Consider the following 14,292-nt stretch of genomic DNA (forward strand, 5'->3'; position numbering starts at 1 on the left):
TAATATGTTTATTGTAATATTAACTAAATACTTATGTCCATAAGCCTATACTATAGATTTAATTATTCGTGTATAAATTTTATTAATTAAAAAATTGTATTTTACATAATTAATAATAAAATAATTATTTTCACTTAAATAATTCAATTTTATTTATTCATATAACAAAACCTTTGATTCTATAATACTATACATATATTTAGTATATATTTAATATATATATGATATATAATTAGAGTTTGATATGATTTCCTTGTTTAATATATATATATATATATATATATATATGTTATTAAATATATGGAAATTTCTATATTTTGAAAAATATAACCCAATTCTGAATACAGTATAACATTAATTAAATAGTGTATCCAAAAATATTATTGTATTAATTAATGCAAATATATGCACACAACTAATTAAAACAAAATTTTTATGCAAACAAAATATTGTCTACATTTTGTCTAAAACTAATTTTATATATAAATTATAAACAAATTATAATATTTTACAAATCAATCATTTTACAGTCAAAAAATGTTACTAATTAATTAAACGGCTGAATGAATAAAAATATAAAATTACATATAATATATAAAACATTATAAAATTATACTAATATTACTATAGTTATATATTTAACTCTATTAAGTTATCATCTATGAAATTGATATTATTAGTTATAAGACATTTTAAAAAAAAAAAATATTTTTTCTTAAATTAAATTTTTCAAAAAAAAACTAATTTAAATTGCTTAGTTTAAGCTACCTATACATTAATTAGTCGATTACGCCCCACTGTTAAACATATATCATACTATTATAAATTGTATAATATATTAAAACATATGATATAATTCATGTTATATAATGCTACTGTTGATGAACTTGAAATTGAAGGCAATGGGTATACTCTATGAATGCAATAATGTATTACAAGTTGTAATTTACAACCTTGTCGTGTGTGTGCGTCTATGCAAGTGTGTGTGTGGTGTGTGCTTATGTATGTGTGATTACAGTGGATGTCTTATTAGATATTTGTCAATGATTTTTTCATATATTAAATGAATGCAAACTAAGAAAGTTAATCATTTACGAGACAACCACTTAATGTGAAACACTTAATATTATAGTAGTATTAGACAACTAATAGTAATATAATAACAATTTAAATAAATATAAAAGTGATGAATACTTTCATAATATTTTTGAAACTCTATCTTAAAAAAGTTGTATTGATTTTGCAAAGTAATTGCAATTTGAAAAATATTGACATTTTATAAGTTTTATTTTTATGTTATATTTTATATTATATGTTAATTAAAATTATATATTTTTAATTTTATTAAAAATGAGTTTAATGAACAATTTGAATACTCAAACATTTGTCGGCAACGATAAGATCATGGATGAGAAAATAGCCATCGCTTGGTGTGATCTGACCTATAAAGTCAAGTCTTTGTGGACCAAACGGCCAAAGATTATCCTAAATGACGTCAATGGCTACGTAAGCTTCGGTACATTGAATGCACTGATGGGACCGTCCGGTGCCGGCAAAACTACACTATTGAAGTGCATTAACGGCCAAATCAATAGCGCTGGACTCAGTCATCGATCAAAGATATACATGAGCTCTGGCGAGAAGATCAGGGCCTGTCTGATAGGTCAGAACCAAAATGAACAGTTGGTTCTCGGGCTGACTGCCCGACAAAATCTGTTATATGCATCCAAATTGAAGAACAGCGACAATGACTTCTTTGTGGATCACGAGAAAAATGTCAACCAATTGTTGTTTGAGTTGATGACCCGTACGGACATCGCAGACACACGAGTCGAGAACTGTTCCGGTGGTGAACAAAGACGACTAACCATTGCATTGGAATTGACTTCTTATATAAAACCAAACCTTATTTGTATCGATGAACCGACCTCTGGATTGGACAGTAATGCCGCAGAAATGGTATGCAATCAAACATTTTATATTATATTTTTTTATTACAGTTTATTATTTACTAATACCTGTATAGTTGTATTGCATTATAGTTTTTTTACTGTAATATTTTCATTATTATTATTATTACTATTGAAATCAATATAATAATTAATTATTTCCTGTATTATTGATATACTGTATAATTCATCATAATTTTTGGCATTACAATAATTATATAAGTGATGTAAATAGTTTATGATTAAATAATTTGTTATTAAATAATTAATTTCTAATATTACATAAAAGTTTTTATCGTATAAATATAATTCATAAATTACTATATTTGGAAATATATTATTTATTAGATTTCTATAACTTTTTTTTTGAACTAATGATATATCATTAGTTGCGAAATGTTTTGAAATAACATTTCATATGTTTTTTTCGATTAGTAAAAGAAAACTAAAATATTTTTTATTATATGTTATTTATATTAATGATATCAAATGAATATGTAGTTAAGTAATAATTTATCTAACAATTTTAAGTTTGATTTTATTTTAATGTTTGTATTAGATATAGTAGTGATAAATCATTTAATAATAGTTTTTGATTTTTTACAATTATAAATTAAAATATTTAAAAAAAATAAAAATTTATATTATATTTTTATAAGTAGATTAGAAAAATATAATATTAATACCAATAATAATATTAATATAATAGTATACAGTAATAATCATATAACAAGTTTATGTTAAGTTTTACGTCAATTTGTGGCATAAATTATAATAATAATTATAGGATTAATTAATATCAAAGACAAACCTATAACCAAGTCATATGAATTTTGAAAGTTATATCTGATTTTATTATGTGTTTGTGTGAGGTATGTGTCCTCCAATCTGGTGGACCAACTAAATGCATAGCTTTTCCCGACCTTTCCTCTCTCTCTCTCTCTCTCTCTCTCTCTTAAACAATACATACTGTTGTTTACAGAATCGATTGGTTCAGTGCCGGAGAAATGCCTTCAAAAAATGACTAAAATAAATAAAGAGAGAGAGAAAAAAAACACTTAAAATCTAATTTAGATATTAAGTCATAAAAAACGGATTTCACTAATAAGTTACAAATGCTTTATAATATAAAGTGAGGTTTTTTTAGGGACGACCTCTATGTATACTATCAATCCGTGAATCAGTGAATTAATTTTTATGTAACAAGTAGTCGACTGTTGTGTTTTAATTGATTAAAATTAGATAATATAAAAAATAAGTTTTTCTCAGAAAATTTTCATTAAATTTTATTATATATTTTTATATACTAAACATTTTATTAAGTATTATATATCATGTGTTTGAAAGAAAAAAAGAGGTCAGTTATATAAATTTTATTACATATAAATATATCATTAAATACTATTTATTTATATATACGACTTGTTTAAAGGCTAAATACATAACTTTCATATATAAATATTAGTTTTTCATTACTAATTTGATAAGTTATGTCAAACAAATCGACAGATAAATATTAAAAAACTTAAAGAAAATTAAATATTATGGTTTTGGGTTATATTTGATTTTTATTTTTTTTATAATACTAAAAACGATTAATGACTTTAAAAGTATAATAAAATAATAAGAAAAACATAATTATTTTTTTCTGTGTGTGTGTGTATTTAAATTAAATGATTAATTATATTTAAGTATATTTTTTGTTGTTTAATATGCTTTGAAATATATTACTTACTTATGAATGATAATAATTATATTTAAAACTGTATTTGTATTAATACTTAGTCAATAAAATGTGTAAAAAAAACTTTCTATTTAAATATTTCTATATAAAGTTTGAAGTTTGAATATATTAAATATTTAAAGAAAATTCTAGTTTAAGATAATTTTTAATTGTCTTAAATAATATTTTGTTTTAAATTCAGAAAATCATTGATATGATTTATTATTATAGATAGATATCTATCAAATTATATTATCATTTTCTATATAATATGTTTATTATATTGTATGTAATAATTATACTGAAGGAGACATAGTTTTATAGATAATATTTAGCAATATATATAGTTTTAGATGATTTTTGTTAGTTATTTTAGAAAATCGTTTTAATTATTTTACTTAACATTTATATATATATATAACTTTAAAATTATAAAGCTTCAATAACAGTTCACAAAAAAATACAGTTAAAAAATAAAAATTAAGTTAAATTTTTTATATTTGCTATTTTTTAACTTAAAAATTCAAATTGAATAACACTTTTATATGTTTTCATTATTGAATGCAAAAATGTATAAATAAAAAAAATATATTTAATTTTAATGTACATTTTTTTTGTTACAATTATATAATTTATTGCATAAAAGTTAACATATAAAAGATGTATTGAAATTGATTTTTCTTAGCATTGCTATTAATGAAAATAACAAAAATAAAATTTGTTTTATTCAACTTTTTTTATGTTAACAATTATGGCCATTAATTACATGTATTATGTATATCAAAAAATAAGTTTATGGTATAATGTATTATAATAATTAATTATCTCAACGAATGACTTATGGCTTTCATTAATTATATAAAAGGTTTTTAAATGAGATATTTTTTTTGTAAATTTTTGCCATAAAATTTTGATACTTGCATTGAATATTAATTACTATTATTATATATACTTTTGATAATAATAATAATTATGTTATTATTAATAAATTGATTATTATTATTATTAAATTTATACTTTAATTTTTATTAATAAAGTTAAATAATTAAAATATAAATTAAAAACTATATTCTAATTAAAGAATAGAAAAATTGATTAAATAATATATATTTTTATCTATAGCTTTATAAAAAGCTTAATAAAATTATTTAATTGGAGACAAATCTTAGAATAAACAAATATATTTCATCTATTTATTCATAATTTAAAATTTCAATATTAAAAAATAGGTCATTGAATATTTGAGACTACTGTCCCGTAAGCACAATATATCGATCATAACATCCATACATCAGCCCAATACCGACGCCCTCCTAATGTTTGACAAATTATATGTTTTGGCCAAAGGAGGTGTCTGTGTATATTTTGGTCCACCCCGACAACTGGAACACCATCTCAATCAATGCCAGATACAGTGTCAGGAACATCAGGTGCCCATTGAGGTGACACTCAAAGTGGCCACACGAGGTGCCGACAATCGCCAGGTGATCAAACTGGCCAAAAAAGCTCAGGAAGATAATCGGCTAGTTTTGCATCAAAAATGCAAAATAGACACTAAGCTCAGTCCTAATGGCATACCATTTGAGAGCAAATGTTTCAATATGCTGGACGTTTGGTACCTATTGTTGCGGACAATGAGACACACCTATCTATCCCATTGGAAAACCCTATTTATTCAGCTATTGTTTTATATTTTCTGTCCGCTACTGATTGCCAAAACAGTCAACTATAATATCGGTCGTCCGGACGGTTGTCTGGAGTATACATTCCGCACAAACCAGAGTTGTTTCAATCAGTTGACCGACGACTCACTATTGGATCAGAATCTTAAATACCAGGCCTTTACGTCAGTGTTGGTGATGTTCATACAGATATGTACGACAACATTGACTTTTACAGCCGATGTCAAGATCTTTATGGGTGAACACAGAAATAGTAAGTGAAAAACACACCTTATTTTATGACTTCCCATTAGATTTTTCAATATAACTAATTTATTTATATTAGCTCTATATTAGCTTTTAAATTATATAAAGAAAATAATAATTTATTCAAAAAAAACAAATTTTATTTTTTTGTATTTTATTTGATATTAAACCGGTATTGCATTGCATGATAGCATGTTTTCACTCAATAATTATTAATGACTGAACTTAATGTAATGTTTTTTGTTTATTTATTTATCGTTTTTTTAAAGCAATTAATTATATCAATATTTCAATATCATTTATTAGGAAAAAATTGATTAGTTATCAATTAATTTTTAATGTAAAGTGATATTTACATTAAATATATCTTATTTATTTATTTTATTACACAAAAATAAGATAAAAATTTTAAATATATAATTTTTCTAAATAATTATAATTAATTAGTTTATAATTAATGGAAAAATTTTATTATTGAAAATTATTTAATTAAAATTATTGAACATATCATTGAAATTTTAATTAATAAAAAACTTAAACACAAAAATATTAATATATATATAAAATAAATCTTTTTTTTAATATTATACAGTAGACATAAAAAATATTTTAAAATTTAATATTATAATGCATATTTATTTTATTTATGAAGAGATAAGATAATGTTAAATTTTTAATGTTATATTATATATATATAAAAAATATTATTTATATGATCTATGAGTTTTTTGTATCAAATAAAAAAAAAGCTTTAATACACTAGTAATATGTGTAGTGAAAAAAATATAGTTCAAGAATAGACTTATAATAAATATTAACGAAATAGGAATTACGTGAATATAAAAATTTGATATTTAAATCCATAGAAAAATGTTTTTTAGAAAATTTTAAAACACATCAAACATTGCCTGAAAACAAATTCTCTCTCAAACATAGCTTTTTTATACATAGAAATTGTTGTCTTATCTAAATTAGACACAGAGATTAACATTAGTTAAGCAATTATGACATTTACCGTTATATACAATATATAAATATATATATAACGAATGTATTTAATGATTATTTATTAGTTATTTTTTTACATTGTATAATACAATATGTTATATAATAAATACAGTCACCACTACTGGGATTGGTATCTTCAATGACATTCATAATAATGATGAGATGAGTGTATGTGTGTGTGAAGTCATGTTTTATAAGGATTTTCTAGTTTATTATGTGCTGTAAATTYAGAAGAAGGTTAGATAACTCTCTCTCTCTCTCTCTCTCTCTCTCTCTCTCTCTCTCTCTCTCTCTCTCTCTCTCTCTCTCTCTCTYTCTCTYTCTYTCTTTCCATATCAAGGATTTCATCGGAAAGATACGGTTAATCTTTTTTTGTTGAATAAAAGGTCGGATTCAATGTACACATACATTAAATTATGAAGTCTGATGAGAGATATTTCCTCAATGTCTATAGAAATTCTCTGAATGTTATTAATATAAGAATATATTTATTATTAAAATTAAACTAAAAATTATAAATTAGTGAGCAATTTATTTATTTATTTATTTATTGAATTATCTCGAAAGCATCAACAACAAAAATTTCTAATAAATTAATATTATCAAATATATAAATTATAATTTGCCAATCATATTTAATTGATTTTTTCAACAACAAAAAAAATCCCAAATACATTACTAATAACAATTGCTTATTTTGCACCCACCTATAGAATGGTATAGTACCGGCTCCTACTATATGGCCAAAAATATCGTTGAATTAATCCCAACCATCATATTCTCTATTAACTATGCATTTATAAACTACTATATCAGTGGCCAGTTGTTTGATATGACCAGAATATTTTTGTACACATTTATCATTATATTTGGTATGCTGTGCTCACAAGGTTTTGGTTATTTGGTTGGCATAATATGCATCAAATCGGAACAGTTGGCTATTGGTGTGTCCATTGGTCTCTATTTGATGCTCTGTATGTTTTGCAATATATTTACGCCGCTGAACGAAATGCCGCAAATATTTTTGATAATAAGCGATATATCGTTCAATAAGTTTGTCTTCTACTCTGTACTGATCATAATCTATGGATTCGACCGGTGCCCGAAAGGACAGTTGTCTATAGTGATGCACAAGTATACTATGGTTGACGATTTGTTTTATATATACGCCAAATATTTGGTTATCTATGCAATCAGTCTAAGAATATTAGCATTTATTGTACTCTACTTTAAAGTCAACACATTTGTCAATAGAAGTCTTTTAGTAAGACTGCAAAAATACGTACGAAAACTACAGTGTTTTCATTCATATATAATCAATGGGTCGGAACCGGAACTGTTAAAAGTACGTAAAATATCAACCGTAAGCAACAAATCGGTTTATGTTATCGATAACGACATCATCGGCCAGTTGGACACCACTGAACTGAATCCAATGGACCATAAGTTGTGTATTGCTTGGATGGATTTGACACTAAAAAATCAAAAACAATTTTTTATGACCAAAGAGAAGACTATTTTGCGCCAATTGAACGGTTTTGTGGAAATCGGTACAATGACGGCACTGATGGGACCATCCGGTGCCGGAAAGACATCACTGTTGAAGTGTCTGAACGGCCGATACCAGTCGCTGATGACCGACGACACAAAAATCTATTTGAGTAAACACCGCAAAATAAAAACATGTTTTATATCGCAAGACGTTAGGGAACACCTGATCAGTGGACTGACAGCCGAACAGACACTCCTCTATGCGTCCAAACTTAAGAATAGTGACACTAAACAAATGGATCACTTGACTAGTATTAAAAATCTTATGGTTGATCTGCTCATCAGCGATATTGCCAACAGTAACGCCCAGAACTGTAGTACTGGCGAACAGAAGCGTCTGGTGATGGCCATGGAGTTGACTTCAGTTAATAAGCCTAACCTCATATGTATTGATGAACCGACCACTGGTCTCGATAGCAATGCGGCTGAAGTGGTAAACATATAAGCATTTTCTTAATAATAAAACTTAAAATTATTTTTTTTAGTCATAATTAACATAATATTTGATGTGTGTTTCCTATCAGGTGATGAAATGCTTAAAAAACATGTCCCGTAAGCACAACATATCTATCATAACATCCATACATCAGCCTAACTCTGATGTACTGATGATGTTTGACAAGTTATACGTATTGGCCAACGGCGGTGTCTGTGTCTACTCAGGTCGACCACAGTTACTCAAACAACATTTGAACGCTTGCGATGTCCAGTGCTCCGACATACAGGTGCCCATAGAACTGTTGTTGAAGCACGCGTGCAATGGCTACGAGGATCAGACAGTAGCCAAAATGATGGCCCGAACCGAATCAGACAAACAGGTACTATCCAACCGGTGCCGAACGGAAACACTTTTGGCCGCCGACGGCATTGTAACCAAATCCAAACGGTTTGCATTAATTGACTTCTGGTTTCTACTGTCGCGTATTATAACCTACACCTACCGATACAACTGGAAACTTATACTCATGAAAATAGTGGCCACACTAGTGTTCGGCTATTCGTTGACATTGTTTTTCCCGAAAAACATCGGTCAGCCAACCGGTTGTGTGAACTTTCAATACGATTATCCCAACACTTGCGACAAATCGGTTCAGAAGCTCGAAGAAGAGTCGCTGTTATCGCAAAATATTAGTTACAATTTTTTGGTCATTTTGTTGATAACGTTTGTCCAGATTGTGGTCACAACTATGACATTCACGTCGGACGTCAAGATCTTTCTCAATGAACACAGAAATGGTATGTCTTTTATAATAACTAACTATTATTTATTGTGTTGTGTATTGAATACAACTATATCTTATCAATGGTATTAATCTCATGTATTAACACACATTTGACTTATAACTTCCTCCTAAAACTCTCAAATATATTATAACCGTATTTATAGGATATTAAATATAATGTGTTTGTGATATTTGATATCATCGCAAAAAAATATTTAGCTATTTTTAGGCCTAAATATAGTTTTTTTTCTGTGAGATATATTTAATGTTTATGTGTTTACTGAGTAAACAGAGATTATCACTTTATATAGGCTATAGAAATATGAAAAAACAAAATTTCAAAACATAAATATACAGTAAACTATTTATTTTTTGATTTATTGTTAATTTGTTATATTGTGTTTATTTGACGGCCAATATCTACCAAATGTGAGCACCCAGTTATTTGGGAATGTTAGCACAACTAGTATTTTCAAAAAAACAAAATTATATTGTATTTAGTAAAAAAAGTGACACTTATTATAAAACAATTTAATATCAATCAATTTATAATTTTATTTATTTTTCATCGTTGCTGTCAAAACAAACAACAAATACGTATATATTATATTTTAATGTAATAGTATATCGTGTATAGTATATGAGATTTATTAAATAAACATCTTAAATACATACACATACACATACACATACACATACACATACACATACACATACACATACACATACACATACACATACACATACACATACACATACACATACACATACACATACACATACACATACACATACACATACACATACACATACACATACACATACACATACACATACACATACACATACACATACACATACACATAGTGGTATGACATTAGCCATATATTAGTTGATTGATTGGAAAATCAATATTTAAGCTAAAAAATTTAAAATTTTAATTTCAATTTTATATATATTACTTAAACCAATGATGTATAATACCGTTTCCAAAGTTATATAACTAGTTGTGTGCATCCATTTGGTTGATGACATGTGAGACTTAACTTGTATGTCGCAGAAAAATCCGTATATTAAATAATGTTTGTGTAATACTTGAGCGCATCCGATGAGTATCAGTAAATCCCAGTGCAATACACTATATCAGTATATTGCGATGACATATACATAAATTTATATATTATATATACATTCCCTCATAGTAATAAATATTATGTTTTTGCTTTTAAAAATATAAATAATATATGCATAGGTTATATATAGTATTATATTAATATTTTTATGTTTTACTAATTGTACTTAACTTAATGGCTAGAGAAATAAGCAGATTTACTAATCTTATATAAATTATATATATATATATATATATATATATGCATTTATGTTCATTGATTTTAGTGTAATAAATACTGTACAGAATAATTTCTATATACATATAAAAATTAGTATTTCACTACAATAATGATAATAACAACAAGTTTTCCAAAACTATCATATCTGTAAATTACAGCACCAATATATATATATATATTATTAACATAATAATAGTAAAAACAAAATTAATTATTATTATATTTTGAATATATTAATATATATATATATATACAGATATTAACAAAATTAATTATTATCATATAAAAATATTACACTTTAAAAATGTTTTAAATTTATGTTAATAGCATATTAAATTTTAATACATTATTTTCTATGATTATTATCAAATAGGTTGGTACAGTACTGGTTGTTACTACTGGGCCAAATGTATCGAAGAGCTCATACCTACCATAATCACATTGTTCCTATACATCTATATCATCGACATTTACGAGGGCACCCGAATATTTGTCTTTTATCTATACTTTCTGACAATAGGCATACTATGCATACAGAGTTTCGGTCATCTGATTGGCATAATATTTAGCGACAACCAGAAGATTGCTGTCCTATTTTCTGTAGCCCTTTATTTACTACTATTTCTTTTAAGCAACTATTTTGTTCCCATCAATGAACTACACTATGCTATCCAATGGTTCAGTAATCTGTCGACATTTAAACTACTGTTTGAATGCATATTAATACTATTCTATGGATTTAATCGGTGTTCCGGTAATGAGTTCTCAAGTGTTATGTTTGTGTTTGGCTTTCAAGACCAACAGTTTTATTCAAACATCAAAATATTAGTTTGCAAACTCATTGTCCTCAGAGTACTGGCCCTTATTGTCCTACTAATCAAAGTTAATCTGCGGCCCAAACGCCACAGTAATCCTAATAACAATAATATCAATAATAATAATAATAATAATATAGACGCTGGTAATAGTATTGATAATGATAATAAAAATACTGTTGTTAGAAACGGTAATAATAATTATAATAATAATATTAATAATAATAACAACAATAATAATATTGACAATACTATGAAACAGCTTTATGTAAATACCCGTCAAAAACATCCGCTAAGAGATGTTAAAGTATTTATACCATAAATTGTGATTTTTTTTAATATATATATATATACATAATGATAGAAATAGTGAAACTATTTTAAGTTAATTATTTGATTTTTATTTAATTAAATATGTTTTTAAAAGTAAAATATTGTGTAAAATATAGTTGACAAATATTATTGTATTTATATTTTTTGTAAATAGTTTTTTAATTTAATTTTTTTAGAAAATATATTTATTTTTTATTAGTTAAGTGTTATTTTATTGTTATTAATTATAGTAAACATAAATATTAAATTATTTATATTTTTATAGTTTCTCAAATTTTTTATTATAGTCTTTAAATTTAATGATTGTATCAAATTACTTAATAATAATTGTTATATATATATATCAATATGTTATATTATTTATTGTATATAAGTTGATGGTAATTTGAGATATAAATAAATAAAATTTTATTATAAAAAAATTATCTATAAATATTAATTTCAATTATTATTTAATATAAAATTTATTTTTGTCAATATTTATATATAAATAGAATAACATTAAACTAATTTTTAAATTATAATATTAATGTCTATATTATTTGATAATTTAAAAATATAGTCTATTCTATTATACCTGTATATAAAAATAAAATTAATAAAAACTAATGAATTTTTTACTTTAATAAATATGATAACTTTCAAATGTATTTGTATCATATATTAAATACATTATATAAAAATAGATTTTTATTTTTAGTACCTTAAATGACAATTTTAATAATAATAATAAATTGTTAAAAGTTTATGATTTAGGTATTAATTTAGGTTTAGGTGGCGTTTGTGTTAAAAAACTATTTGTTTACATAATGTCATGACTTATAGTAGACGTGCTTATAATAAATAATTTTTTTTTTAAAAAAACCTACACCAAAAAATTGATATTTAATTAACATAAATCAAGTTTTTATTTTTAATTAAATAATTTTGAAAAAATATAACAGCAACAACAATAAGTATTTATTGACAATTAATTAAATCTAAATAATGAACTTTAAATTTATTAGATTATTGTTTTTAATATATTTAAAATTAATTTTATTTATTTAAGTCTCTCTCTCTCTCTCTCTCTCTTTCTTTCTTTCTCTGTGTATGTGTTTGTAGTAGACATACAAAAATTTTAATAACATATTAAAATCTTAATAAATGTTGACTTACGGTAAGGAATTTGCTACTATTAAATTACTGAAAATATATGTGTGTATATATATATATATATATATATATATATAAAATAAAGAAATCTCAGTGTGTTTTTACTATTGATATACACATTGTATGATATAATATGTTGTTGTTATGTGTGTGTGATATGAATAACACTATTGTTGTACAGAATATCTAATTATATTTACAACCCAATGGTTGATCTTTAAGTTGAGTTTGACGTCAACCCCTAGTAAATAGTTAATCATATATATATATATATATATATAAATTTATATTATATTTTTTTCTATGTCTAACAATACATTATGTTGTTGTTGTGATTTTTAACAGTAGCATCAGTTAAATATAACGGAAAAAATATTTTTTCTAATAAATAATAAATTTTTATCCTATTTATATAATTTAATAAGGATAGTGTATTATACTGTATACACTGTATGTATATAAATTTATATATAATGTATAAAACATTGTATGGTTTATTTTTAATGAATGAATGTGTGACTATAAATAGCATAGTTGTAATCTATCACAACATATACAGTATAATACAAACAACAGTTATTTGATACGATTTCAAAGTGATGTTTATTAGAGAAACAAAAGTTTATAAACTTAAATGTTAATAACGTTAAAAATAAGGCACATTTTATTTATTTAATATGTTTATGTATGTATGTATGTATGTATGTATGTATGTATGTATGTATGTATGTATGTATGTATGTATGTATGTATGTATGTATGTATGTATGTATGTATGTATGTGTGTGTGTGTGTGTGTGTGTGTGTGTGTGTGTGTGTGTGTGTGTGTGTGTGTGTGTGTGTGTGTGTGTGTGTGTGTGTGTGTGTGTGTGTGTGTGTGTGTGTATGTGTGTGTGTGTGTGTGTGWGAGAGAGTGTCATAAATAAATTGAACAATAATACAGTAATATACTGGTTGTATGAAATACATAAAAAGTAAAAACAAAAATACATAAATTATCTAACATACAATATAATCATTTTATATAATAGAAAATATATAATTTGATGTATAATAAATAATTTGACAAATAAAATTCAAATTGATTGAAAATATAACAAAATATAATAAAGAAAAAGTTTTTAAAATTTACATAATTTTTTATCAAATATTTGATTGCACTATAAAAAATAAAATAAAATAAATCACAAATTATATATATATATATATATAACATATTAAAATTACACCTGAGCTAACATTTGCTAATAAAATA

General features: G+C 24.5%; 1 protein-coding gene across 1 annotated transcript; it reads left to right on the forward strand.

Annotated features, from left to right (window-relative positions):
• Nucleotides 1-1,375: 1,375 nt before the first annotated feature.
• On the forward strand, nucleotides 1,376-13,282 carry LOC128955701 (uncharacterized). Its single transcript, XM_054301371.1, has 6 exons — nucleotides 1,376-1,959; nucleotides 4,902-5,607; nucleotides 7,322-8,592; nucleotides 8,684-9,395; nucleotides 11,108-11,641; nucleotides 13,260-13,282. Exons 1-6 carry the CDS (start codon nucleotides 1,405-1,407, stop codon nucleotides 13,280-13,282), a joined length of 3,801 nt encoding a protein of 1,266 aa, XP_054157346.1. The 5' UTR covers nucleotides 1,376-1,404.
• Nucleotides 13,283-14,292: the final 1,010 nt, after the last annotated feature.

This window comes from Oppia nitens, unplaced genomic scaffold (genome assembly GCF_028296485.1).
Source record: "Oppia nitens isolate AA-2021 unplaced genomic scaffold, nextdenovo-longstitch-racon4-pilon3 scaffold2_pilon_pilon_pilon, whole genome shotgun sequence".
NCBI classification, from domain to species: Eukaryota; Metazoa; Arthropoda; class Arachnida; order Sarcoptiformes; family Oppiidae; genus Oppia; species Oppia nitens.

What these genes read in the sequence shown, in the direction of transcription:
- LOC128955701 (XM_054301371.1), top strand. Translation starts at nt 1,405, where the DNA reads ATGGATGAGAAAATAGCCATCGCTTGGTGTGATCTGACCTATAAAGTC. An exon ending in ACAGTAATGCCGCAGAAATG is followed by an intron (nt 1,960 to 4,901) that starts GTATGCAATCAA and finishes ATTAAAAAATAG; the next exon opens with GTCATTGAATATTTGAGACT. An exon ending in TCTCAATGAACACAGAAATG is followed by an intron (nt 9,396 to 11,107) that starts GTATGTCTTTTA and finishes ATTATCAAATAG; the next exon opens with GTTGGTACAGTACTGGTTGT.